Consider the following 25,585-nt stretch of genomic DNA (forward strand, 5'->3'; position numbering starts at 1 on the left):
TGCCTGTTTTATGCAAGAAACACTCAGGTCATCTTGGTTCAATTATACCTCAATGGCGCTTGTGTCATCTTGCAATATCAAAATCCATGTAAGTTATACTCAGGTCATCATGGTTCAATTATACCATCAATGTTTGTAATAACTTTCAACATTTTAAACAGTTGAATGATGATAAAAGGGGCACAATAATTTGATCAACAAAATGACTATCTCTGCATAATTGCATTAGTTGCATATCATTTTTAAATCATAATCATTAGTTGCATATCATTTTTTTAATCTTCACATTAGTTGAATTTCATTTAAACATTAGTTACATATATTTTTTTACCTTTAAGTTGCATATCATTTTAAATCATTATATATCAATGCATTTAGTTGCATGTCATATAGATTGCATTTAATTGCATTTATCATAATCATTTACATCATCATTCCAATTACATGTAACTACATTTATCATTATCATTCTAGCCACATATGCATTCATTCACATCAAAATAGGTGCATGTCTATTATCACATTAGTACACAAAGCATCATTTATCCATACCATTACGGGCATTTGCATTATAGCATCATCATACATCCATACATCACATCAAATCATATAAACATTCATCCATGGGTAAATGAATTACATCACATTATACCATCATTTGGAATCACATACATATAAATGTCTATCCATTGCATCATAGAACATTATCATATATATAAATCAATGCATCACATCACAACAAATCATCATATAGGCATATATCACCTTCAAAACATATAGCCCACACCCTCGTAAATCAATGCATTATATCATATAAGCATAATCACATGGCATTCATCCATAAAATTGTACATAAACATGCTATAGAACATTATCCACATTCATATGCATTAACATCGTCATACATAAGTATAAGCATGAAACATAGCACATCATCATATTGACATCATCTATATCCATAAACATAGAATCATATAAACATGCATATAGACATATAAATCATAAAGCAAAAATGTCCATAATGTATCATAGCATCCATCACATGTATGAGCATATCCAACATCATATCATAATGCATAAGTGAGACATATGGATCCAAAGGAAAATCGTTGCTGCCATCTCATAAATGGCAAAAAAACAATAACTATCAAGTTTTCAAATATCACTTCAAAATAAATGTACAAAGGATCAAAATCATCACTATAAAAGTACATCAAGTTATACATCAAATGATCAAAATACAACACAAAGGGGAAAAACTATGAGTGACTCCCTCCTGAATATGTAGGCCTAGAACCTAGCTCGCTAGCTATACCTGAGGAACCTATGCCAACTCCACCTAGATCTCTCCTAGGTCTTGTAACCCCTCAACTCTTTGTCTCTTGCTGGGAACCCCCATGCCTAGAGCTCTGAACATATGTTGGTGCTTGTCTCTATGAGGGTACAACCTGAAAGTAAAGACCCCTGTAGTACTCATCTCACCCTATCTGGTGTATAATCTCCCTCATGGTCTCCCCAAAATGCCCCAAAGATGCTTCCTGTTGTAGAGTCTGCACTAAATCCTCTACCCTGCCATGCCTCTCTATCTCCATATCCCGCTATGTAGTAAGTTGGGTCACCTATCCATGTAGTTGTGCAATCTGTGCATGAGCCTGCACAAACTATCCTTGTAAACCCTACACCATAGACTACAAGGCAGATATCTATGCCTATTGCTGATGAGAGGACACTGAAATCTATACTATCGGTCATTCTGGAGGCTATGAATCCAGTGTGACCTGTCCTAGAATAACCTGTGTTGGGGCTGCAGGTGGAGGTATATCTACTCTCCTCCTCCTAACCAGTGGCTCCTCATCATCATCATCATCAAAATCCCCCATCCCACCTCCCTCCTCCTCATCCTCATCATCCTTTGTCTCCTTAGAGTCAGACTCATCTTCCCCAACCCCGCCAATATCCTCCCCCATCTATAGTGGTCCTCTGACCTACACCTCCTCTCCACCCTCCACCTCTCCCAATCACTCCTCACCCCCGGCCTACAGTCAATCCACCACCACTCCCTCTCACCATCCTGCCCCTACCTCTCCCCCGACTGCAACCACCAACTTCTCTCTATCCTCCAGGACCTGGTTGATCATCATCATCATCATCATCCACCTCCTCTAGGGTTGGTATTATCTCTTGTAGCCCTGTCAAGCATGGAAAAGGGTTCTCCACCATATACTGAGCATACTGTGGTTTCATCCCCGCATCCATCGTCTCGAACATCATATCCCACCACACCAATGGAAGTGCATGAAACTTTGTCCGTGTTGTATTAAAATCCAATGTAGGACCCCAATCTACCATGTCCTTGTGCGTACGAGCATATAAGGAAGAACCCCGAGGCATCCTCTGGGTCCGAGCAAACTTCTAGTACACACAAGTCAAAATGAATCTCTCAACCACATAGGGGGTCCTCCCTATCAAATATCTGCTCTATAGTAAGAAAATAATCTCATTCACATCCTCCTGCCATGCCTCACTTTCTAGGTACAACCTCCATATCACCTGATCCAAGTCATCAATAACCCGCCTCCAATACTCCAGTTTCCCAAGCATGGGCTAGTAAACTGCGTGTCTATAAGCAAATAGGTAGGGCTGCCCTAATGCCCAAGATCTCTCTATGACCGGTCAAGTCACTGCTATGTGGTCCCATGCCCAAATCTGTAATAGTGTTACCCTTGCAGATAGACTGGCCACCCTGCCGTATACCACCTGATGCAAATCATGGTAGAGGTGGGCTAGAACACAAATCCCCCAAGCATATCAGGTCCCTCGTGTCACCATCTACTCTAGCACAAAACCCCAACCGATTGCAAACCCATGCGACCTCCTGTCGGATAGAGAAAGCCTCCTATCAAACCCGTCAATACTTACGACAACGGAAAATACATCTCTACCATGCACTCCCAATAAATATCTAGCCTGTCGATCTCCTCATCACTGAATACTTGTTGTAGTGTCGCTACCCCTACTGCTGACTGATGATCGTACCGTACCAACTCCCCTATGATAGGAATCCGCAAAATCCGGTATACATCCTCTGGAGACACTGTCATCTCTCCAGTGGGAAGGTGAAAGGTGTTGTGATCGCTATGTCACCTCTCAGCTAATGCAGACAGTAGAGTCGTGTTCATCCGATAGTCAAGCATGAATAGGATGTGAGATAATCCACATGAATCAATGGTCACATGATCCGCATCCGAAAGGTCTCCTCTCATGGAGAAGGTCTTCGGGTATCGCTCTCGAGATATTAGTACACCCAAAGGCTCCTACATCAAGATATCAACACAATGTCATCTCTATCTATCCAATTGATCAAACATCATCACTCAATCAATTAGTATCCTATCTGTTCAATATGAGATCTTAATTAGTCTCTTTGAGTACCTATCAGTGATGCAAGTCACGCTAACAATTCGAGAGTTTTTATCACAAACTATTATCAATCAAGTGGGTTCATCTTAACCTAACCTATCAGTGATGTAAGTCACACTATCAATTTGGAAGTTTCTATCACAAACTCTTATCAATCAAGTGGGTTACCTAACCTATCAGTAATGTAAGTCATGCTATCAATTCAAGAGTTTCAATCATAAACTCTTATCAACTCAGGTGGTTCGATCTCGCCTATCCTACCAGTGACACGAGTCATGCTATCATTCAAGAATTTCAATCATAAAATCTTATCAAATCAGGTGGGTCAATCTAACTTATCTTATCGAGTGATGTTAGTCACAAATCTATCAAACATTTAGAGTTTTGATCATAAAATCTTATCAATTAAATCATCATATTGGTGAAGACAAATAGGCAATTCAACAGTCTTATCAAGATCAAATTTCAAAATTTCACAAATCAAGTTCTAATCATTCATCAAAACACATATCAAGCCTCATAAACATCAAAATCAAATTTGCATACTTAAAAAATTTAAAAATCTATCAAAAAATTCTCATTGTCTTAAATGCGCTAAATATTTTTTCACATGTGCTAAAACAAATGCGCTAACTAAAAACTAAAAAGTGCTAAATTTCTTTTTGAAAGTGCTAAACTAATCATTAAATGTGCTATGAAAAAATTCAAATGCGCCATTTAAAAAATCAAACGCACCAAGCAACAAATCAAATGCGCTAAACTAGCCTAAAAACTAGGGTACGCACAAAAATGCTAAAAACACACAAACAACACTAAAAATCTAACAAAAATACTACTAAATCACACGAGATGTAAAAAAATCACTTATCGGTGGTCTATAAGTTGCTGGCCTCTTGAATTAGCAAATTCTCTCAAATTAGTGAAGGTGGTAGGGTGACACCATTTTGCTCTCCTCTCCTCTTCTCTCCAAGCTCCAAATATCCAAATGACAAGTGCACAAATGAGCTCGAAAGTGAGCTCTAGGGGTTTATATAGTGGGTGGTGATGTCAACATTGTGTGCCACCTAGATGGACGTGTGAGGCATGTGTGTGTGATATTCGCACCGTAATTTTGCAAATCATATCATTTTTTTATTGGATGATCAATATCGAAAATTTTAAAAGAATCCAAAAAAAAAGGAAAAAATCTTAAAACATCCGAGAAATCAGCCTGATCATCAAATTTTTTCTCAATTCATCTCCCGAGGGGGCATCATTATCATATCAATATCCAACAATCAGTATTAGTATCTGACCACTGGTATATGGGGCAAGAATTAAAAAAAATTAGCAACATCATCAAAATTGAGAATTTTGGTAGCATCGTCAGGTGATTTTTCTTTGAATCAACGTGTGGCCACACATCACTTCAAAGAGGGGCAAAATGTAGACACCTATTTATGTCCACTTAATTAAATGAATTTTACATTTGTTTAATTATCATTTATCTAATTATTAACTAAATTCAATATTTGATTAACTAATCCCTTTTCACCTTTCTACCATTAATTAAATAAATTATTTAATTTATTTGATTCACCGAGCCAAATTCTTCTATTAATTGAATAAATCATATTTATTTTATTAAATCCCCTTTCCCACGTTTAATTAAATTTACATTCGATTAAATCAATTCTTCCATATAAATAAATCAATATTTATTTATAAATCCCCAACTCACTTGTGATTTCCTACAAATGCAAGTTGCATCATTTAATTGAAATAAATAATTTTATTTTAATTAAAAACTCTAAAATATCTCCCATTTGCATGCCTAAACCCCTTCTAGATTCTTCTAAGCACTTCCTATTTTCCTAATTACCCCTTAATCATTTGCACATTACTTAAGAGAAGAGGTCACTTCTCAAAAGCCTCCAAAGTCTTCAATAACCATTAAAGGCTTTATGTCTTCAAATGGTTAGCCTCTAAAGTCTTCCAAACCATTAAAGGCTCTTACATGACCATTAATGGTTAACTCAAGCTCAACCCTAGGTTTGAGACTTTCTCTCTAACTTAACTATCCTTTTAACCCAAGGGTCTCTTCAAGCATTCATTGCTTTGACCATGGTTATCCTTTAACTCTTGCACAAGAGTTTATCCTTTCGACAAAAGGATTATCCAAGAACTCAGCCCTAACCTAACCCTAACCTCACCCCCTAAGGTGACCTTCATGTCTCCTCAGGCATTTAATGCATCTTCTCTCTCCTCTCAAGCCTTCTCATATTGACACTTGTCAACATAGGATTGGTTTGAAAGTAGCACACGGATTGAGGATCATTCAATCCTATCCCTTGTTAAGATTACTCAATCTTAACCATCTGATTGCCCAATTCTTTTATAAATAGGCCTCATTTCTTCATTATCAGGATCCCGTGTTTTTATCTAATTTCTTGCATACAGGTTGTCAAGAAGTCTCATTTGCCTCTCTTTGCAAAGCTTAAGCATTTAGAAGCATTTTAGTATTAGAATTATCATGTTAGCATAACATATCATGTTAGTGTATCATATCATGTTAGCCTGATCTCATCTTAGCTTCACCATCTTTTATCGTATCACAGCTTATCAATATCATATCAATAAATCTTAGTTGCACTTGCATTTATATCTTTATCAATTCATCCCTCATTCTTTAGGTAGTCATTCTAAAGATCAAGTGCTCATATAATCTGAGAGCAATCTTGATTTGAAGAATCCTTGGAGATAGAGAACAATGGAACGGTTTGAGGAGATGACTTATTTAATTGGTTCTACTCATTTGATCTCTAATATAATGTTTCATTGGTATGCAGGTTGTTTGTACTCTTGATTGACTAACCCTCTTTCCTTGCATACAATTATAAGTAAAAATTCTTTTGGCGATTTATGTATCTATCAAGGATACGAATGATGATTGGTAATAAAGCTATGTCTACATTGGGAACAAAGGTATCTCCATTAGAGTTATAGATGTCTAGTTGAGAACAAAGCAATGTTCAATAGTTGGTGACATGTATACCTCATATTTTGATGCTTGAATTGTGATTAAGCTCTAAAAAATATAGAAAAGAGATATAATTTGCATGCACAAATTATGATTTTTAAATATATTGAGTATTATCTTATGGTTAATTTGTGCTTTTTTTGGTTATGAGTTCATTCATTTCTATTAATGGCAATGTTTAATATACTTTGAGGTCGTAAATAGTTCTTTTATTTTAAAATGCTCAGCAATATTTTTAGTAGAATTTTCATTTGTTGTTCCGAACCGAACACCCTAATTTTTTTTGAGAAAATCAAGGATCTATATTCTTTTAATCTTCAGCAACCTTAAACTCCATTGATTTTATTTTGTTGTGTGTGGCCCTTCTAGCCTTTTTAGATGCTATTTATGGCATTCATCATTGTTGAAGCTATGTGTATTTCTACTATTCCTATGTAGAGCCATGAATATGTTTAGTCTAGTTTTGTTGTAATGTCCATTCTAAATCTAGTTTTTAGTTTGCTTTACCTCTCCATGGTAAATTCCCCTTTTCATAGTATAAAATTTATCTTTTGTGTTGTCAAGTTTTTTTTTCCATAGTGGGTTTCTTTGTTTTAATATGAATATAATTGAATCTTTTGTTTAAGCTTTTTCTTTATTTAATTTTTTTATGTTAATTTGTTGCTACTACATTGTAATTATATAGTTAAGTGATTTCTTTAGTACATCAACAACAAATTTTGTGAGCAACTTAACACTATGGGTGATGAAATAACTATTATATTATCATTGCCCATGAATGATAATATTATTCTTTATTTGTTATAAGTGATAAGCCTAATAGGATTGATTTTTATTCTCCTAATTTTCTCTCAAATGTTAACCTTCCTTTGATCAGTGGAAGTCATTAAATCATCTAGTTATCATTTAATAGCTAGAGCACAAATTTGAAAAGTAATAAAAGGCTTTGTAAATGGTCTTAAGCTTGCATGTCTTAGTATTATTGGTTGGAGAATATATACATAGGAACTTGAGATGGTGCACTAATAAATGATTGGATCAAATATTGTCATGTGTAATTTAACGATGACTATGGTGGGGCTATTTTATTTAATGATGGATATTATGATAATATAAATCTGAGCAATCAATTTTATGTTATGTGTCAAATTCCTAGTACCCACTAGTGCAACTTCATGTTTAGCCAATTTACCAATCTTGTTTATATAAATGGAGATTATTGGATTTTCTCAGAGCTTAATAATCTCTAGAGATTATTATTATATATTGTTTTTATTATTGTTTCTTTGTTCATTATTGTAGTTTCTCTCCTTTTTCCTAGTTTTTTATTTTTATTATTTTTTTTTTTCCCTTGGTTTACGTACTCTCTTGTTTCTTTCCTCTCCCTTGTCCCCCTTTTTAAGGTTTTTTCAGGTCTGTAACATCTCATTCTTTCTTTTTGTGCTCTCATGCATCCTAATGATGGATCACAGAGTGTGATCTGAAACGTTGATCTAAAAACTCGCACATGATCTTATCCGGAAATCTACTACAAGAAATTATATGGATTGTGGAAATATTATATCATGAATTTAAAACAATTAGTCTAAATACTATAGGTTTTCTTCAATTAGCTCAAGCATTTGGATCATCATAGAGAATATAAAACAAATAGTCTCAATACTAGTCTTGACCAAAGGGATTTCAAGAAGGTATAGTGGCTTATTCCAATTGCTTGTGATGAAAGTACGGTTCTTGGGAAATTAAATTATGCTCCCCTTTGAGTTTGGATGTAACTTACAAAATATTAAGGTTGAGAAATATAAAAGCCATGTAGAGAAAAGTGAAAGGTAAGTTGACATTAAGTGGCCACCCATCATTGGTCAAGGGGGTGACATGAGAATTTGGAAATTACTACAAAGAGCATTGCCAATTTTCCTAAATGAATTTGAACAGTTTTGAACACTTCACGAATGGTTGTTATAAACACTGAATTTGGAATGCCACATGTCATAATAGGGCTAAATAAAAAAAAAGTAATACACATCTTTAGTTTGGATATTTTACCAATAGCAATCGATCTCATCTTGATTTATTCTAACATTTATTTCTTTACTTAATCTTTACATTTTCTTTAAAACGTGTTAGAAGTGACGATTAAATTGGTATTTAGGTACTTAGGTCAATATTTGGAGTTATTTAAGTTTGTGCCTTGTTTTTAAAATATTACTTCATTTGGTTGCACAAGTCTTTATCATTATTAGTTTACACATGAATATGATGAATGAATGTGATGAGAGCAATGCGAATTAGATAACTCGATTGGTCTTATTGAAGTATAATTACAAACAAAATTGTGTTGCAATTTTCTTAGTTTTCATTGCAAACCTTAAAATTGAATAGTTATCATTAATAAATAGATTATCTAAGTAGGCAAAGACTTAGTGATGTGAACCTTGGGGAAGCAATTTCTTTTCAAGTGAAAACAATTTCTTTCAATTAAGTTGATGTTCTAAAATATGTATCAACAAGAAGCAACAAATCTTCAAATTGCAAAAGGCAATGACAAAGGGTATTAAATGCACATTAAAGACAAGTATTGATTGAAAGTGCAATATAAAGGGTTAGACAATAGAAAGATGTGTACAAGTCTCAATGCAAGTTGATCAATACTAGAAAGCATGAGACTAATGTTAGATTCAATGACAGTCACAAAGACACTGAGAGGGGGGGGTGAATCAGTGTCTAACCGCTTAGCAGAATATTTAAACTTATTAATAACTTTGCATCCAAAAACAATGTATCGGTAAATAAGAATTATTGCAATAAACAAAAATAATAGAGACATCATAGAAACACACCATAACACAAGATATTTAATGAGGAAACCCAGTGTGGGAAAAACCTCAGTGGGATTTGTGACTCACAATATTTACTCACTGGCCAATGAATAAATACTACTTACAATGAGGGGCATGTACATGCAGGGAGGCCATCAGCCTAGAGCTCATTGCTCAATCACAAAATAGGAGTCACACTAACTACAAAATGGATTATCAAATCCAATATAATGTACTGCTCAAAACAGCATCTCATATGTCAGGTTCAGTACCGGTTTAAGCTCAAATAATAACCAAAACCTTCACTGTCAACTATATTACCTTATACAAAATTGCCTTATACTTCTCATCCATCTACTTACATAAAATGACCTATAAGATCTCATACATATATGAGTCTTTTACAATGTACCATGTCGTCTTACAAAAGATAATTACATTACAAAACAATAAACAAAGGTTTATTCCATGTCGGTATGCATTGTTGTCGATGTCGGTGAAGTGTCTGCCGGTGTATGTAGAAATCTATTGCCAGTGCTGGTATCTGTCGGTTGGTTGCTAGATGATTACCAGTTGGTTGCCATCAATGACAACATCAACTATTCTCATAAAAGTGTATAATGCCAACAACTAATATTTAAAGTGGTAGAGTGAATTAGATTTATATAGACTCTAAATCATTTGTTTTCCATATTATTAATCACTAGGAGTTAGTTGACTTTTCTAATCCATATAATCTAAAAATATTTTGTTTTTTATCTTTATTAAAATTATATGTTTAATATATTAATTCTATACTAGTTAATATAATTTCGTATATTGGTAAAAAATGAGTTTTTAAAATGGTCCAAACCCTTTTACATTGAAACAACCCAAGATGCACAAAATGAGTTCCATAAGGAATGTAATAGCCAAAAGGGATAGAACCAACATACTACAACTAAGTTGTTGATCATAACACAACACCAAAGGATCTAGCCTAAACAATGCTAGATCCTACTATAGACAACTTCACATCCCTAACTCAAGTGTTTGACTAAGCGATTAACATGAGAAGACCTTTTATCTAACTTTGAGCAATAGTTCAAGAAACACAATTCTCCACAAGGAATGTAATAGCCAAAAGGGACAGAAACAACGCACTACAACTAAGTTGTTGATCATAACACTACACCCAAGGATCTAGCCTAAACAATGCTAGAGCCTACTATAGACAATTGCACACCCCTAACTTGAGTGTTTGACTGAGTGATGAATTTGGGAAAACCTTTCTTCTAGCTTTGAGCGTTAAAGAAACACAATTCTCCAAGTCCTCAAAGCAATAAGGAAAAGGAGGGTGTAAGGACCCGCTAGTCCTAACCTTAGAAAAACGAACATAATTGATTTTTAATTGAATCTAAGTAAATTTATATTTACATAATTGCAATGTGTTTAAACAAATGAATAACTATTACCATTAATATGAGTGCATTCATTTAAAATAATGTTATAGAGTAAGAGAACTTAGAAAAATACGAACGAGTTAAAATAAAGATAACCACATGTTTATGTATATGAAAACTATGAAATACAACAAAGATCTAATCCAAGTGTCGCGCTTTCGAAGAAACTCATCAAGGAGAAACACTTACGTAATTGTTCATGCGTATAATAAATACGAACTTAAAGTATTCATCAAACTAAAACAACATTTACGAAATGAAAGAAAATCAAGAATGAAAATACGCATCCACAAAACATACACGAGTAGAACACATGTTAGTGGTTAGTGGTTAGTAGTTTTTCTTACTTTTGTAGTTACATCTTCTTGGCGACTTCCTGACGCATTTTTGATAGTAGGCCTTATAGACCCCTTTTACATAGCTTTCACAACTTGTTCGTACATAGCTTAGTTAGCTTGGTTATGAGACCACATTGGTCTATTACAATGAATCATTAATCATACAATATTACATAAGATTTTTCAATAACATACTAAAGTCTTTGTCTCTGGATGTCGTGTCTTCCTCGCCATCAGACTTTCTTCTTTCTGCGATCTGGAAGATGGACAAATAACCCAAGCGTTTTATCCGCCCAACCAATTGAAGCTTGCACTTCCTGGTGCTTATAACAAGCTCATGTCCCTCACAACGGAGTGTCCTAGCAAGCCGACATCAAATTTTTGGGAATGGACCTATGCATGCATGTATCACCTAACAACAACCTGTTGAACTTATGTATGTTAGATAGATCTGATACCGGGAGTAAACTGAGAGGAGGGGTTGAATCAGTTTACTGTTAATAATCAGAACTATTGCATATCAAAACCTTTGAATTGGAGCACAAAGAAACCAACACCATGAAATATAAAACATGTAAGCACAATACACACAACACCAAAAAATTTGACATGGAAAACCCGGTAAAGGGAAAAACCACGGTGGGAAACTCTACCCACAATCGGATAATACTTTTGCAGCCGTATGTGAAATAATTACAACAGGGATTGCACTTGCAATCAGGCCAACTGCCTAGAGCTCACTGCTCAACACAAAAGGGAAGTCTCACTGACTTACAAAGCATCAGACTACAATCTGGAAATAATGAACTGTGAAAGTAGCATCTACTAATGCTTGATACAGTTCCAGTTAAGTACAGATGTTTGCCCTACAATACAAAACCTTCTCAAACCTTCACTGAATGATATAATTTTGTTCACACATAAACCAATCTCTGATAATGCAAACATAACCAACCCATAACCATCCATACCAATTACATGAATAAGTCACCTATAAAAACAAATCATCAACCTTATTGACAAGGTCGGCTAAACCATAAACCCATAAACCCATTATTACAAAAATTACATCACACGATACCACTAGACCAATATTATGATTTACATTACATAGCATGGACCTAAATCAAGTAACCAAACAATTCCATCTATCGGAAATTCCACTAAGACCAAAATCCAACACGCTTCACCAACCGGTAGAAATCCTTAGTGAAATAACATAAAGTTTAACCGGATCCAAATAGGACCACCATAACAACACACCAACCAATGCAAAACCACCAAACAGTTCAGACACGATCAAGAAGCACCTTTAGCATGATAGAAACCATTCCCATAAGCTAGACCAAAATCATCTGACCAAAACATCAAATATCGCTTACCGGTAAAGCTAACCGGTACTAGGAAATACCAACCAGGAACAAAAGCGATAGCAACCGGAGAAACAAATCATGAACCAACAAAATGTGGCAAACATATAACCATCTAGAGTAAGCATCCAAAACCAATTCCAGAGATATGATCATACCGGATCAAAATCATAGCCAAAATCAAGATGATCACCAAGACTAACCGATATAGCCTCCAACTGAGATACAGTGTTGACATCAATGACAACACTAAACCAAATCTAGCATATGCCAACACACTCCCACTTTGGCATTGATGGCGACACTGAATGTGAAAAACATCCAAGTGCTAAGGAATGCCAACGATCACCAAAAGACCGATCTGAAATAAATAACTCCCCCTAAGATTAGCAGTTTTTCACATGAACACCTTCTCCCTCTTTGACATCAATGACAAAGGACGGATACCAAACCAAGAATACTGAACCAAATAGCTGACTACTCCCCCTGAGTAGTAGCATCATCTCATCAACCCAGATCAGAAAAATGTGTCTGATAAGCTCACCGGATTGATGCATTCTTACATCTCTAAGTTTCTTCTGGAGGGTTGGTAACCCCCAACTGATCTCTAAGATATTCAAAAGTATATTTAGGCAATGGTTTAGTTAGAATATCTGCAATATGTTCCTTAGTAGGCACATAAACCAATCTGACTCCCTTTGCTTCAACCTTTTGCTTCAACCTTTTCCTTCAAGAAGTTATACCTTATAGAAATGTGCTTTGATTTGGAATGAAATACCGGATTCTTTGACATATCAATAGCAGTAGTATTATCACAGTGAATAACAATAGGCTCATCATAACTTACCCTTATATCTTTTAACATTTGTTTCATCCATAAAATCTGAGTATAGTTGGTAGCAGCAGCTACATATTTCACTTCAACAGTAGACAATGAGGTGCATGATTGTTTCTTGCTAAGCCATGAAACCAACTTCTTCCCAATAAAGAATGCACCGCCGGTAGTGCTCTTCCTGTTATCCACATCTCCTTCCCAATCAGAATCTGTATAGGCACATAATCTGAAGTCATCATTCTTTGGATACCATAACCCAAAGTCTGTTGTTCCTACCAAATACCTGAATATCCTCTTAACAACAATATCATGAGTTTATCTAGGATCTGAGTGAAATATAGAGGCAATACAAACAACATTCATAATGCTAGGTCTAGTCTGAGTTAGGTACAACAATCCACCAATCATTGATTTGTATCTGCTAAAATTCACTTTAGGAGATTCATCATCCTTTGACAATTTGCAACCGGTTATCATAGAAGTATCGACAGGTTTGGAATTCTCAAGTCCAAATTTCTTAAGTAACTCCTTCACATACTTAGTTTGACAAATAAAAATACCTTTATCAGTCTGAGTAATCTACAAACCTCAAAAAAATTTCATCTCACCAATCATAGACATTTCAATTTCATTTTTCATATCATCAGCAAATTTCATGCATAGACTATCTTCTCCTCCAAAAATCATATCATCCACAAAGACTTCAATGATCAGTATGTCATCATGCTCAATTTTGTAATGTAAGTTACTATCAGCATTACCTTTTCTAAAACCAAACTTTGAAAGATATTTGTCTAATCTAGCATGCCATGCTCTAGGGGCTTGTTTTAGTCCATATAAAGTTTTCTTCAATCTGTAAACCATGTCTTTGTCTTTTGATAAAGAAAATCCATCAAGATGCTCAATGTAGACTTCCTCCTCAAGATCTCCAAGTTTTCTTCAATCTGTAAACTATGTCTTTGTCTTTTGATAAAGAAAATCCATCAAGTTGCTCAATGTAGACTTCCTCCTCAAGATCTCCATTCAGAAATGCGCATTTGACATCCATTTGATATACTTTGTAGTTCTTGTGTGTAGCATAGGCAAAAAAAAGTCTTACCGCTTCAATTCTTGCAACTGGGGCATAAGTCTCTACATAATCAACTCCTTGTAAATAACCTTTGCAAACCAATCTAGCCTTGTTCCACACAACTTGACCTTCATCATTTAATTTGTTCCTGAAAACCCATTTAGTTCCAATAATATTATTGTCTTTAGGTCTAGGAACTAGTTCCCATGGCTTATTCTTTTCTATCTGATCTAATTCATCTTCCATTGCTTTTATCCAATTTTCATCCTTACTTGCTTCAATAAATGATTCTGGTTCAATTTGAGAAATTAAACATACCTCTTCAGCAGCTAATCTTCTTCTAGTCATCACACCTTTCTTTTTATCTCCAATGATCTGATCTTCAGAATGATTTAGTTTCACATACCTGGGAGTCTTTGAATTTTCTTGATTTTCTGGCTCTCTCTTTTGTTCCTTTGTCACAATTGAGTTTTCTGATGTTACCGGTGTCACTGGTTCATTGTTCTGAACTAATTCTTGCATTACTGATTCTGGTATGATAAATTCATCTTCTGGTCCATAGTCATATGATCTGATCTGATTACTACTATGCTCATCCACCTTGACATTTATGTTTTCAATTATCCTATTCAATCTTTTGTTATAACATCTATATGCTTTTCTCTTAGTAGAATAACCCAAAAATATTCCTTCATCACTTCTAGGATCAAACTTTCCTATTGCATCATCTCTTCTAATGTAACATTTGCTTCCAAAAAATCTAAAATATTTGACAGTAGGAATATGACCAAACCATAACTCATAAGGAGTCTTACCAGTATCACCTTTAATGTGTACTTTGTTGAAAGTGCATACAACCGTATTGACAGCTTCCCTCCAATAGATATCAGACAATCTAACTTATGTCATCATTGTCTTGGCAACATCCAATATGGTTTTGTTCTTCCTTTCCACCAATCCATTCTGTTGTGGAGTCCTAGGTGTAGAAAGTTGTCTTCTGATTCCATTCCTCTCACAAAAGTTGTTGAATTCACCGGATGTAAACTCACCGCCTTGATCTGATCTTAAACACTTTATCTTTAGTCTTGTCTTAGTCTTAGCTATAGCTTTAAAGATTTTGAATTTCTCAAGAGCTTCAGATTTTTCTTTCAAAAATGCTACCCACATCATTCTAAAATAATCATCAATAAGTAACATAAAGTATCTATCACCTTGAAAGCTTTTAGTCCTTGCCGGTCCACACAAATCAATATGAATAAGCTCAAGAATTTCATTAGATTTATCATATATACCTCTGAAAGAGGTTCTAACTTGCTTACCCATTTGACATTCTCTACATACTGGATTATGAGGTTTAACAATCTTGGGCAAATCTCTGACAGCCTGTGTTGAATTGATCTTCACTATGCAATCAAAATTTACATGATACATCCTTTTATGCCATAACCAACTTTCATCGATCTGAGCAATCAAGCAAGCCTTCTCACCGGAGTTCAAATGAAAGATGTTTCCTTTGGTCTGAGTTTCGGAAGTAATTTCCAATCCAGATCTATTGATGATTTTACATTTCCCATCCTTGAATTGTAAATGAAATCCTCTATCCACCATCTGACCTACACTTAAAATTTATGCTTTAAGCCTTCAACATAATAAACATTATCAGTATTAGTTTTACCATCCAATGATATTGTTCCCTTGCCTTTGATCCTACATGCCTTGTTGTTTTCAAATCTGACTAATCCGCCATCAAATTCTTGCAATGTAAGAAATTTTCTCTTGTCATCAATCATGTGATGTGAACAACTACTGTCTATAACCCATTCATCATTTTCTTCAATTTTTGCAGCTAAAGCTTTCTCCTCAGTATGAGTTGCTTTAATGACAGGTTTCGGAGAATCATCCTTGATAGAAATAAAAACCCAGTCTTTACCGAAGCTTCCATTGCCGAATCCACTCACTGGTTCATCATCATCATCAGTAATACCAAAATCATCATCACTATCATAATAGCATGATTTATCCTTATTCCTTTTGAATCTAGGTCTGCTCTGATATTTCAGATTAGGCTTATAATTCCTCACAAATCTTTCATGATTCCTAGCAACTCTTTCAAGGCATTTACAAGCAAAATGACCAATCTTATTGCATTAAAAACATTTAAAAGGGACTTTTCCTTCATACTTACTTCCAGCCGGTCCTTTAGGAATTCTTCTAGCAATCAAGGCTTCCAGCTCTTCAAGTTCTCTTTCTTCTCTCTCAATGTCCTCCAAATATTTAGCATACATCTCCTTCCAATCTATCTTCTGCTTACCAGAGGCAGATACTTTAAATGTAGTCTCAATTTTAGCAACACTCTGATCTCCAAGTTCTTCAAGCTCAAAAGCAGTCAATTTCCCAAGCAATTTATCTCTAGTAACAGGGATACTTGACATTGTCCAAAGTTCATTGATTGCAGTAGCCTTCATCTTGTAAGTTGGAGGTAGAACTCTCAGAACCTTTGACACAATCTCATCCTCACTGACTGATCCGCCACAACATTTGATACCCATGATAATCTCATTTACTCTATCCATGAAAGAACTAATCTTCTCATCTTCTTCCATCTTCAAAGTTTCATATCTTACTCGGAAACCTTCAAGTTTTGCAATTTTCACTGCCTGGTCACCTTCATAAAGAGTTTCAAGTTTCAACAAGATCTGCTTAGCATTCTCCAACTCTATGACATTTAATAGTTTTTCATCAAATAGGGCACTTAGCAATGCTTCTTTTGCTCTAACATCATTTTTCAGCTTTCTTATGTTTATCAAGAGGTGTTGGTGTTCCAAAATTAGGATCATGAGGTATATACCCTTTCTCCACTATCTCCCAAACTTCAGCTCCAAGACATCTAAGATAAATCTTCATTCACTTCTATATTTTGTAATTTGTACCATCAAATATGAGACTCTCCTTCCGATAGGGATTGAATGTAGAACTCGATGCATTTGCCATCAAATCTCCTCAAGCGGTTAAGCTTCTGCAGAGAGGACCTCACTCTGATACCAATTGTTAGACAGATTTGATATTAGGAGTAAATTGAGAGGGGGGGTGAATGAGTTTACTATCAGTAATCAGAACTATTGCATATCAAAACCTTTGAACCGAAGCACAAAGAAACCAACACCATGAAAGATAAAACATGTATACGCACAACACCAAAAATTTTGACGTGGAAAACCCGGTAAAGGGAAAAACCACGGTGGGAAACCCTACCCACAATCGGGCAATACTTCTGCAGCAGTATGTGAAATAATTACAATGGGGATTGCACTTGCAATCAGGCCAACCACCTAGAGCTCACTACTCAACACAAAAAAGAAGTCTCACTGACTTACAAAGCATCAGACTGCAATCCGGAAAGAATGAAGTATGAAAGTAGCATCTACTAATGCTTGATACAGTTCAGGTTAAGCACAGATATCTGCCCTACAATACAAAACCTTCTCAAACCTTCGTTGAATGATATAACCTTGTTTGCACATAAACCACTCTCTGATAATGCAGACATAACCAACCCATAACCATCCATACTAATTACATGAATAAGTCACCTATAAATACATATCATCAACCTTATTGACAAGGTCAGCTATACCCTAAACCCATAAACCCATTATTACAAAAATTACATCACACGATACTACCAAACCAATATTATGATTTACATTACATAGCATGGACCTAAATCAAGTAACCAAACAGTTCCATCCTCCAGAACTTCCACTAAGACCAAAATCCAACACGCTTCACCAATCGGTAGAAACCCTTAGTGAAATAATAGAAAGTTTAACCAGATCCAAATAGGACCACCATAACAACACGCCAGTCAATGCAACGCCACCAAATAGTTCAGACACGATCAAGAAGCACCTTCAGCATGATAGAAATCGTTCCCATAAGCCGGACCAAAATCATCTGACCAAAACATCAAATATCGCTTACCGGTAAAGCTAACCGGTACCAAGAAATACCAACCGAGAACAAAAGCAATAGCAACCGGAGCAGCAAATCATGAACCAATAGAATGTGGCAAACATATAACCATCCAAAGTAAGCATCCAAAACCGATTCCAAAGATTTGATCACACCGGATCATAATCATAGCCAAAACCAAGATGATCACCAAGACTAACTGGGATAGGTCCAACCGGGATCCAATGTTGACATCAATGACAACACTAAACCAAATCTAGCATATGCAAACAATATACATGTGATATGGCAGGGAGAAAATAAATAACCTGGCCAAGTTTAAACCCTTTTGGGGTAGGTATAAATACCCTTCCCTGTTTGATCCAAAATCAAGCACCCTATCCATTTACATCCCTCATGAACAAAGATAAAAAGAATTACCCCTCCCGAGTATATTTATATGTATATTTATTCTTTATATTTATTATTAATGTTTATTTGTATCATGCTTGTTATTTCTTTCTTTTAATTATACATTTAGATTCCATTATAGAGCAGAGGAGAATATTTACCCTTCCTGGTTACATTGATTTACTATAATTTTTCCTTATTTCTTAATTGTAGATATTCACTATCATTAAGTTTCCAATTAAAATAAACAATAGTTTAACCCAATCCACCCAAATGTGAAGAGACATTCTTTTGAAATAAACAATAAAATAAGAAAATAATATATAAATATATCATAAAAATAGTTATTGTAAAAGGTGAAATTAAAAGAGGGAAGTTGGTTTAGATTTAGTTGCACACCAAATGAAAAACAAAAGCCATGTCAAAATTTAGGAATGAAATGTAACCCAACCTGCCCAATCCACACTACGCCTACATTCAAAAGAGATTCTTCTATAAAGAATTCGGTCTTCAGATTATCAATTCAACCCTCTTGTAATGAAAAATAGCTAAACAACTAAATCGAACCATTTATAATTTGCAAAGTGAGATGCATGAAAAGCAAAGAATGAAGTAAATCTACCTTGCAACCAAAACTATGTTAGATTATCCCAACGAAATGAACTTTTTTTTTTTTACAAGGTAGTTTAACATAAATCTAAATGCAGTTAAGAGAAATAAGAGAGGGAAGCGTAACCAAAGAATCTTCCTGGAATCGACTTGGCAGAGCCAAATCGATCCCCTGCAAAACCATTAGTCATTCCAATAAATATCAAACCTATTAAACATTGAAAGTCAAGCAAATCGGCCATATTAAAGTGTTGAATGAGAAAACTCCTTGCAAAACAAATACGCTGTGTCTGTCAGATAAACTGAAACAACCCACAAAGAAATCTGCAAATAAAAAATATAATGGTGGGGGGAAAAACTTGTGCCAATGGATCGATTTATGACAACAATTAAAATAAAACTTATGTAAAAAGATAATGCAGCTTGATCCATAAAGAGGAATGTAGAAATGATAAGATAAAACAGAACCAACAAATTCACCTTGCAGACCAACGTAGGAGAATGGAGATGGGCGTTGGAAACCTAATCCAAAAATTTGATTCTTGCAAATCCACGTGAAATAACAGGGGCATGGGCTATTTGAGCACTATATCCTAGTCACCTTCAAGAGAGTTTCGACCCCCAGGACTGCTGCTAGCTACTTCGAATGGTGAAGGAAGAAGGTGATGGGAATATGGTACGACTGGCAGGAAAGGAATGAATTCGACTCAACAAAACATAAAAAGAAAAACTCCAAAGACAATTTCGATCGATTGAGAGAAGGTAGGGTTGGTTTTATAATTATCTCTGGCTAAGTTCTGATCCAAAATTCATGGATCTCAACTGGAGAAACTTATGGTGATTGAAGAGCTAAGTGAAGAAGATTGAATAGATTAGCTAGTTACGAGAGTTGATCAAAAGTTAGACTGGATGGATTAGCCAGTTGAGAAAAGAAATTTGAGGATTGACATGAAGATCCAAACAGTTGACAGAAAGAAACAGTTAGTTCACTCTGCTTCCCATAAAACTCACATGTTTTAAATTTAATATTAAGTTATTTTAATTCATTTATTTAATATTATATTTTAATATTTTATGCTTCATTTATATCATAATGTTATTTATTATCGACTTTATTATTTGACTAATTTGTTTAATTATTACGTGTGTGTGTGTATGAATGCACAGGCCAGGTTCCCTGGGTTATTGTTGACAAGCTAGGAGACCCCTCCTCGGTTATTTATCTTCTTTCGACGGTCAATCCTACATCCACCTTGCACTCAACAAAGTCATCAGATTACGTGATGAAATCTCCATAATAAGATAAACATTAAGTTAAAATTGCCATCAATAATTTCAATTAACGTCAAGTCACTAAGAATCAAGTATCAATAAATGTCATTTATCATCAAAATAATATCATCAAACATCATCAATAATATTAACGGGCATATTAATTAATCATCATATTAGCAAAATGTCATCAAGCATAATAATGTCGCCAAGTGTCATAATGTCAAAATAATAACATCAAACACCATATTGTCAGGTAATATCAATCCCTAACTTATCAACTTAGACTGAAAAATTATTCATCCAAGTCGGGTCGTGACAGAGGGGAAGCCACCTTAGATGACCCAACCCAAGGCACCACGTGGGGAGAACACCTAACTGAAGATGGTAATCATTGAGAAATTACAATAGGAATGTTGGATGTTGCATTGTATCTATAGGCAAATCAAGAACAATGGAATCATGCACCCAAAGCAACCAAATTAGAAATTGGAGAAGACACCCTAATGAGGACCAAGGGAGAAATAAGATCCTCCCTAGGCCTAGAAAAGACTTTTGCAAAAATCAAGATTCAAACTAATTGTATAAAATTAATTACATCCAATAAAATAATTGAATAAAATATAAAAAATAAAAGACATTACTTTATAAAAACTTATAATATCAATATAAACTTGATTATTATGTCGAGAGGCATCTACAATGACATCAAAATGTCCATAAATAAAAATTCAATTTTGAAACAATTTGACATGCAAATGACCAGTAAATGAATGAAATATGCCATCTTTTGGTTTTTGTGGAGGTGTTATTTTATTACTCCAAATAAAATAGAACCCTCGCCACTTGTTTCCAACCTTATGAAACTGTTACATTCAAATGATAATGGAATGAGTGCCATAATATTTTAAAGGGAACAATCAACTCTATTATTATGTATGTTTTTGAAACTCTTGTATACTACTAATATTGTTGCAATCATCATATTCTTTTTCTCTTATAAGATATCTCTTGTTATGCCGAGAGGCATCTACAATGACATCAAACTGTCTATAAACAAAAATTCAATTTTGAAACAATTTGGCATGCAAATGACTAGTAAATGCATGAAATATGTCATCTTATGGTTTTTGTGGAGGTGTTATTTTATTACTCCAAATAAAATAGAACCCTCGCCACTTGTTTCCAACTATATGAAACTGTTACATTCAAATGATAGTGGAAGAGTGTCATAATATTTAAAAGGGAACAATCAACTCTATTATTATTCATATTTTTGAAACTCTTGTATACTACTAATATTGTTGCAATCATCATATTCCTTTCTATTATAAAATATCTCTGAACATAATTTATCTATATTTTTTAAATATAGATATACAAATATAATATTATTTCTTTTGAAATGTAATTATCATTGAGAATTATTTTATGTGCTCTTCCACTCAAATGGTAAAAAAATATTCAAATGATGTACATAACACCCAATTTAACTTTTAAAGTCAGAAAATTTCCCAACTTCAAACTCCATGTCCTTCGTCAATTCAAACTTAAAAAGTACCGAGAACAAATCTGTTTTTTTTCCATATACAACCTAAGTTTTTACAAATAGATGGTCAGATATTCCTTCTGCAAACAGAAGTAATAAATACTTGCTTCAAAAAATAATTTGGAACGCCTGTGTTTTTTTCAAACCTATCTAAAATTTATAGAACTTTAATACAAGTAATATTGAGGACCAATCAACCTTTTCTTTTTATTTCTAAAGGAATTAGAACAATTCAATTGAGGTCTGGCAGGTTGAACCTATTATTGCAAAATTCGGGAAGTTGCTTACATGGATTACAGGCAATAGGTCAGTCCTTACAGAAGAAATGTTTTACAATTCAAATGAACTAGTATATATTTAAAAAACCCGGTTCTCCGTCTCAAGACATCCTAAGACCACCAGGGGTCTTCTCCTGATCTGAAATCGGTTTCCACCCATGGAACAAACACTATCTTGTCATCCACAACATCTGCGTGCGTGATTGCCAAAGACTGCATAACACATTTTAAAATGAAATGCTTGAATACACAATATCAGGATCTTCTGCATACATGTTCAGATAGAATGTGGAAATCCATTTACTCATGCACCCACTTAAATGTTCTCTTCCTCTAATATGCATATACCCATTCCTTACATGTATTCAGTCCTTATGATATAAATAGTAATACCCTTTTTCAGTCCTTAATAACATAAATACAATCAGTCCTTATCATATAAATAGTAATACCCTTTTTCAGTCCTTAATAACATAAATAAAAGTTGTTCATGAAATTATGGGTCAAGGAGTTTGATTCAAATAGAAGTTGTTCATGAAATTATGGGTTATGAGTCAATGAGTTTGATTCAAATAGAAGATGTTTCACATACAGGGTGTGGAAAGCCGTTTACTCATGCACCACACATTTTAATTTGGAATGGTTGAGAACACAATATCAGGGTGTGGAAAGCCATTTACTCATGCACCCACTTTCATGCTCTCCTCTTCTAACATGCATATAATCATATGGGTCAATGAATTTGAAGTTAAATCTGATAGCAATATACACCTTCTACTTTTCTTATAATTTCTTGGTTTAATTATAGACCAGAAGTGTAATCTGAAACAGAAACTCTCTTCCTCTATCTCATGAACTACCGGAAGCCCTGTTAAATTGATATAAATTTCTTTCAATTTGGTATTTGCTGTATAAATTTCTTTCATTTTGATGTGAACCAAATATGATTTACAGATGCAAGAAAAGTGAGAAACATCCTTACCAGGGGCGCTGGTCCACGGACAACTTTGCCCTGGAAATTGTACTGAGAGCCATGGCAAGGGCAGATGAACTTGTTTTCTGCCTTATTCCAGGGCACCACACAACCCAGATGAGTGCACACAGCATTGATTCCATATGTGGCCAATTGCCCATCTTTCTCCACCACAATATAAGTTGGGTCTCCCTGTTGAAGCATAATCATCACCATTTGCCATTCAAAATGAGAAAGGAAACCTTTTTTGTTGCTTCAGTTTGGAATCACAACGTGATAATTCTAAGCAATTTTAGGAAGAAAAATGCCTAAATTTTAGCAGAAGAAATCCCTGAATTTATTGCATCAAAGAGTAGCCAAGAAATTCCATTATTTTGTACAGCCCAACAAGGCCAAAAACAAAGTCTGCAAAATAGGGCAGAATCATCCACCTTTAAACCTTGTGCTAGCGTTCTGTCACCAGGAGAATGAGTTTTGAGCCAGGCAGTAGCAGTGATATCGTTTCCTAAGGCATCCTTAGCAACAAGGCCCCCTCCAGCACCTCCAGATCTGTAATTAGCAGAATAAAGGGCATGTAAAACATTTGAGGCATTGATGTTGAAGCAGATATTGGCAAAGGGTAAAACTTACTGGGGAGGGACAAAGAGGAGAGCATATGGACCCAACATCCCGGCTGTGGGCAGAGAAATGGCTCCCAACAGCAGCAGATTCATCAGTTTTCTTTTGCCCATATCAGGCACCCGATCCGCAGCGATGTTTGCAGCTTGACAAATAATTTTAGCTGCCTCTTTCCTTGAGCTCCCATGCACCTGCCCATGTTTCTTCAACGCCAAAGGAGCGAAAATCCCACTATTGCAAGAGGATAACTAGACACAGATTCCAACCCACAATAGGGAAAATAAAATTCAATGCTGATATGTGAATGAATAATGCTGAAAATTCAGTTATTTCGATGGATTCATAAACCATGTAAAATATACCTGCTTGTTGATGGAGGATGGTACTGCTGTAGCTGAAGAAATGGAAAGAGCTGCCATGGTCGCTAAACTCAGTTGTGAACTCAAAATAGGTAAAGCAGATTGCAGGATATGAAGCCACCGTTCAAAGGGATTAGATGATGATAAGACACCTTTTTTATCCACAGAACTTTTCCACCACACATCAAATAAGTTCTTAAAAATTCAAATGGCAGCTCTCAAGAACGTCTCCACCACACATCAAATAAGTTGTTAAAAATAATAAAATGGCAGCTCTCATTTTTATTGACTTGGAAGTAGAAATTATTTTTTGTTTACACATTTATAATTTTTAAATTATTAGTTTTAATTTAGGTATTGGCATAAAAATGATCTCAAAGACAAAAAGTTCGGAGGCAGTACAACACAATAACATATGGGAGCAAGTCCCAAACAAACAACTATCAAACCTTCAACAACCTAAATGCGACGCAAGGGGGAGGGGGGGGGGATGGACACCCAAGCCTTGACCAGAGGGGAGTTTGGGGGAGTGGGGAGGACTTCCCCTTTCGCCTGCGACAAACAACCGTCCAAGCGATACTATCATTAGGACCATCAAAAGAATGCTCAAGCAATGAGGATCCAGCTTGGAAACCATCACTAGAGCCAAAGTTAAGTTGTTGCAACTTGTTGTCGCGACACAACAGGGGCTACAAGGGATCAACAACAAGTTGTTGCAAAGGAGTGGCATCAGGAGCAGAACCAGTAGGTGGAGAGCAGAGCTGCAAGTTAGCGGTGACAATAAGTGAGTCCACGGGGGCGGGAGGAACCATCTCAGTCAATTTTGTTGCATTAATTTAATTATTATATTTTAATTTCGATTTTTATTCTTATTTTAAATGTTATATTTTAATTTCAAGTTTTATTCTAAGTTCAAGTTAATTTAGTTTTAATTAGTTATCATGTGTTAATTCTAATATTGAAACTTTCAAATTTTGTGCTTAGGTGGTGTATAAAAGAACAATTACGGTAGATCATTATAGATCATCTAGATTTTATCATTTAGCATCAATTATCACCCACATCTTGCATAATCACTTACCAACAGCATTTTGCCACCACTTTACATCAACATATTATAAATAAATAGTCCACATGTAAATAAAAAAATAACCAAATGTTGGTCAAAATAGACCTATACTTGAACACACAAGAACTTGTAAATGCTATATAAAAAGTACAAATATACGTTCATTAACAAGAGAAATAAATAG

The 25,585-nt window shown here is 35.0% G+C and overlaps 1 protein-coding gene across 1 annotated transcript; it reads right to left on the reverse strand.

The window, feature by feature from the left end:
* Window positions 1-22,286: 22,286 nt before the first annotated feature.
* LOC131045334 (cytochrome b6-f complex iron-sulfur subunit, chloroplastic) lies at window positions 22,287-24,581 on the reverse strand. The gene is made up of 5 exons (XM_057978910.2): window positions 24,336-24,581; window positions 23,986-24,221; window positions 23,787-23,904; window positions 23,365-23,547; window positions 22,287-22,595 (listed from the first exon to the last, which is right to left on the reverse strand). The coding sequence occupies exons 1-5, from the start codon at window positions 24,390-24,392 to the stop codon at window positions 22,494-22,496; spliced, it is 696 nt and encodes a 231-aa protein (XP_057834893.1). The 5' UTR covers window positions 24,393-24,581; the 3' UTR covers window positions 22,287-22,493.
* Window positions 24,582-25,585: the final 1,004 nt, after the last annotated feature.

This window comes from Cryptomeria japonica, chromosome 8, assembly GCF_030272615.1.
Source record: "Cryptomeria japonica chromosome 8, Sugi_1.0, whole genome shotgun sequence".
NCBI lineage: Eukaryota > Viridiplantae > Streptophyta > Pinopsida > Cupressales > Cupressaceae > Cryptomeria > Cryptomeria japonica.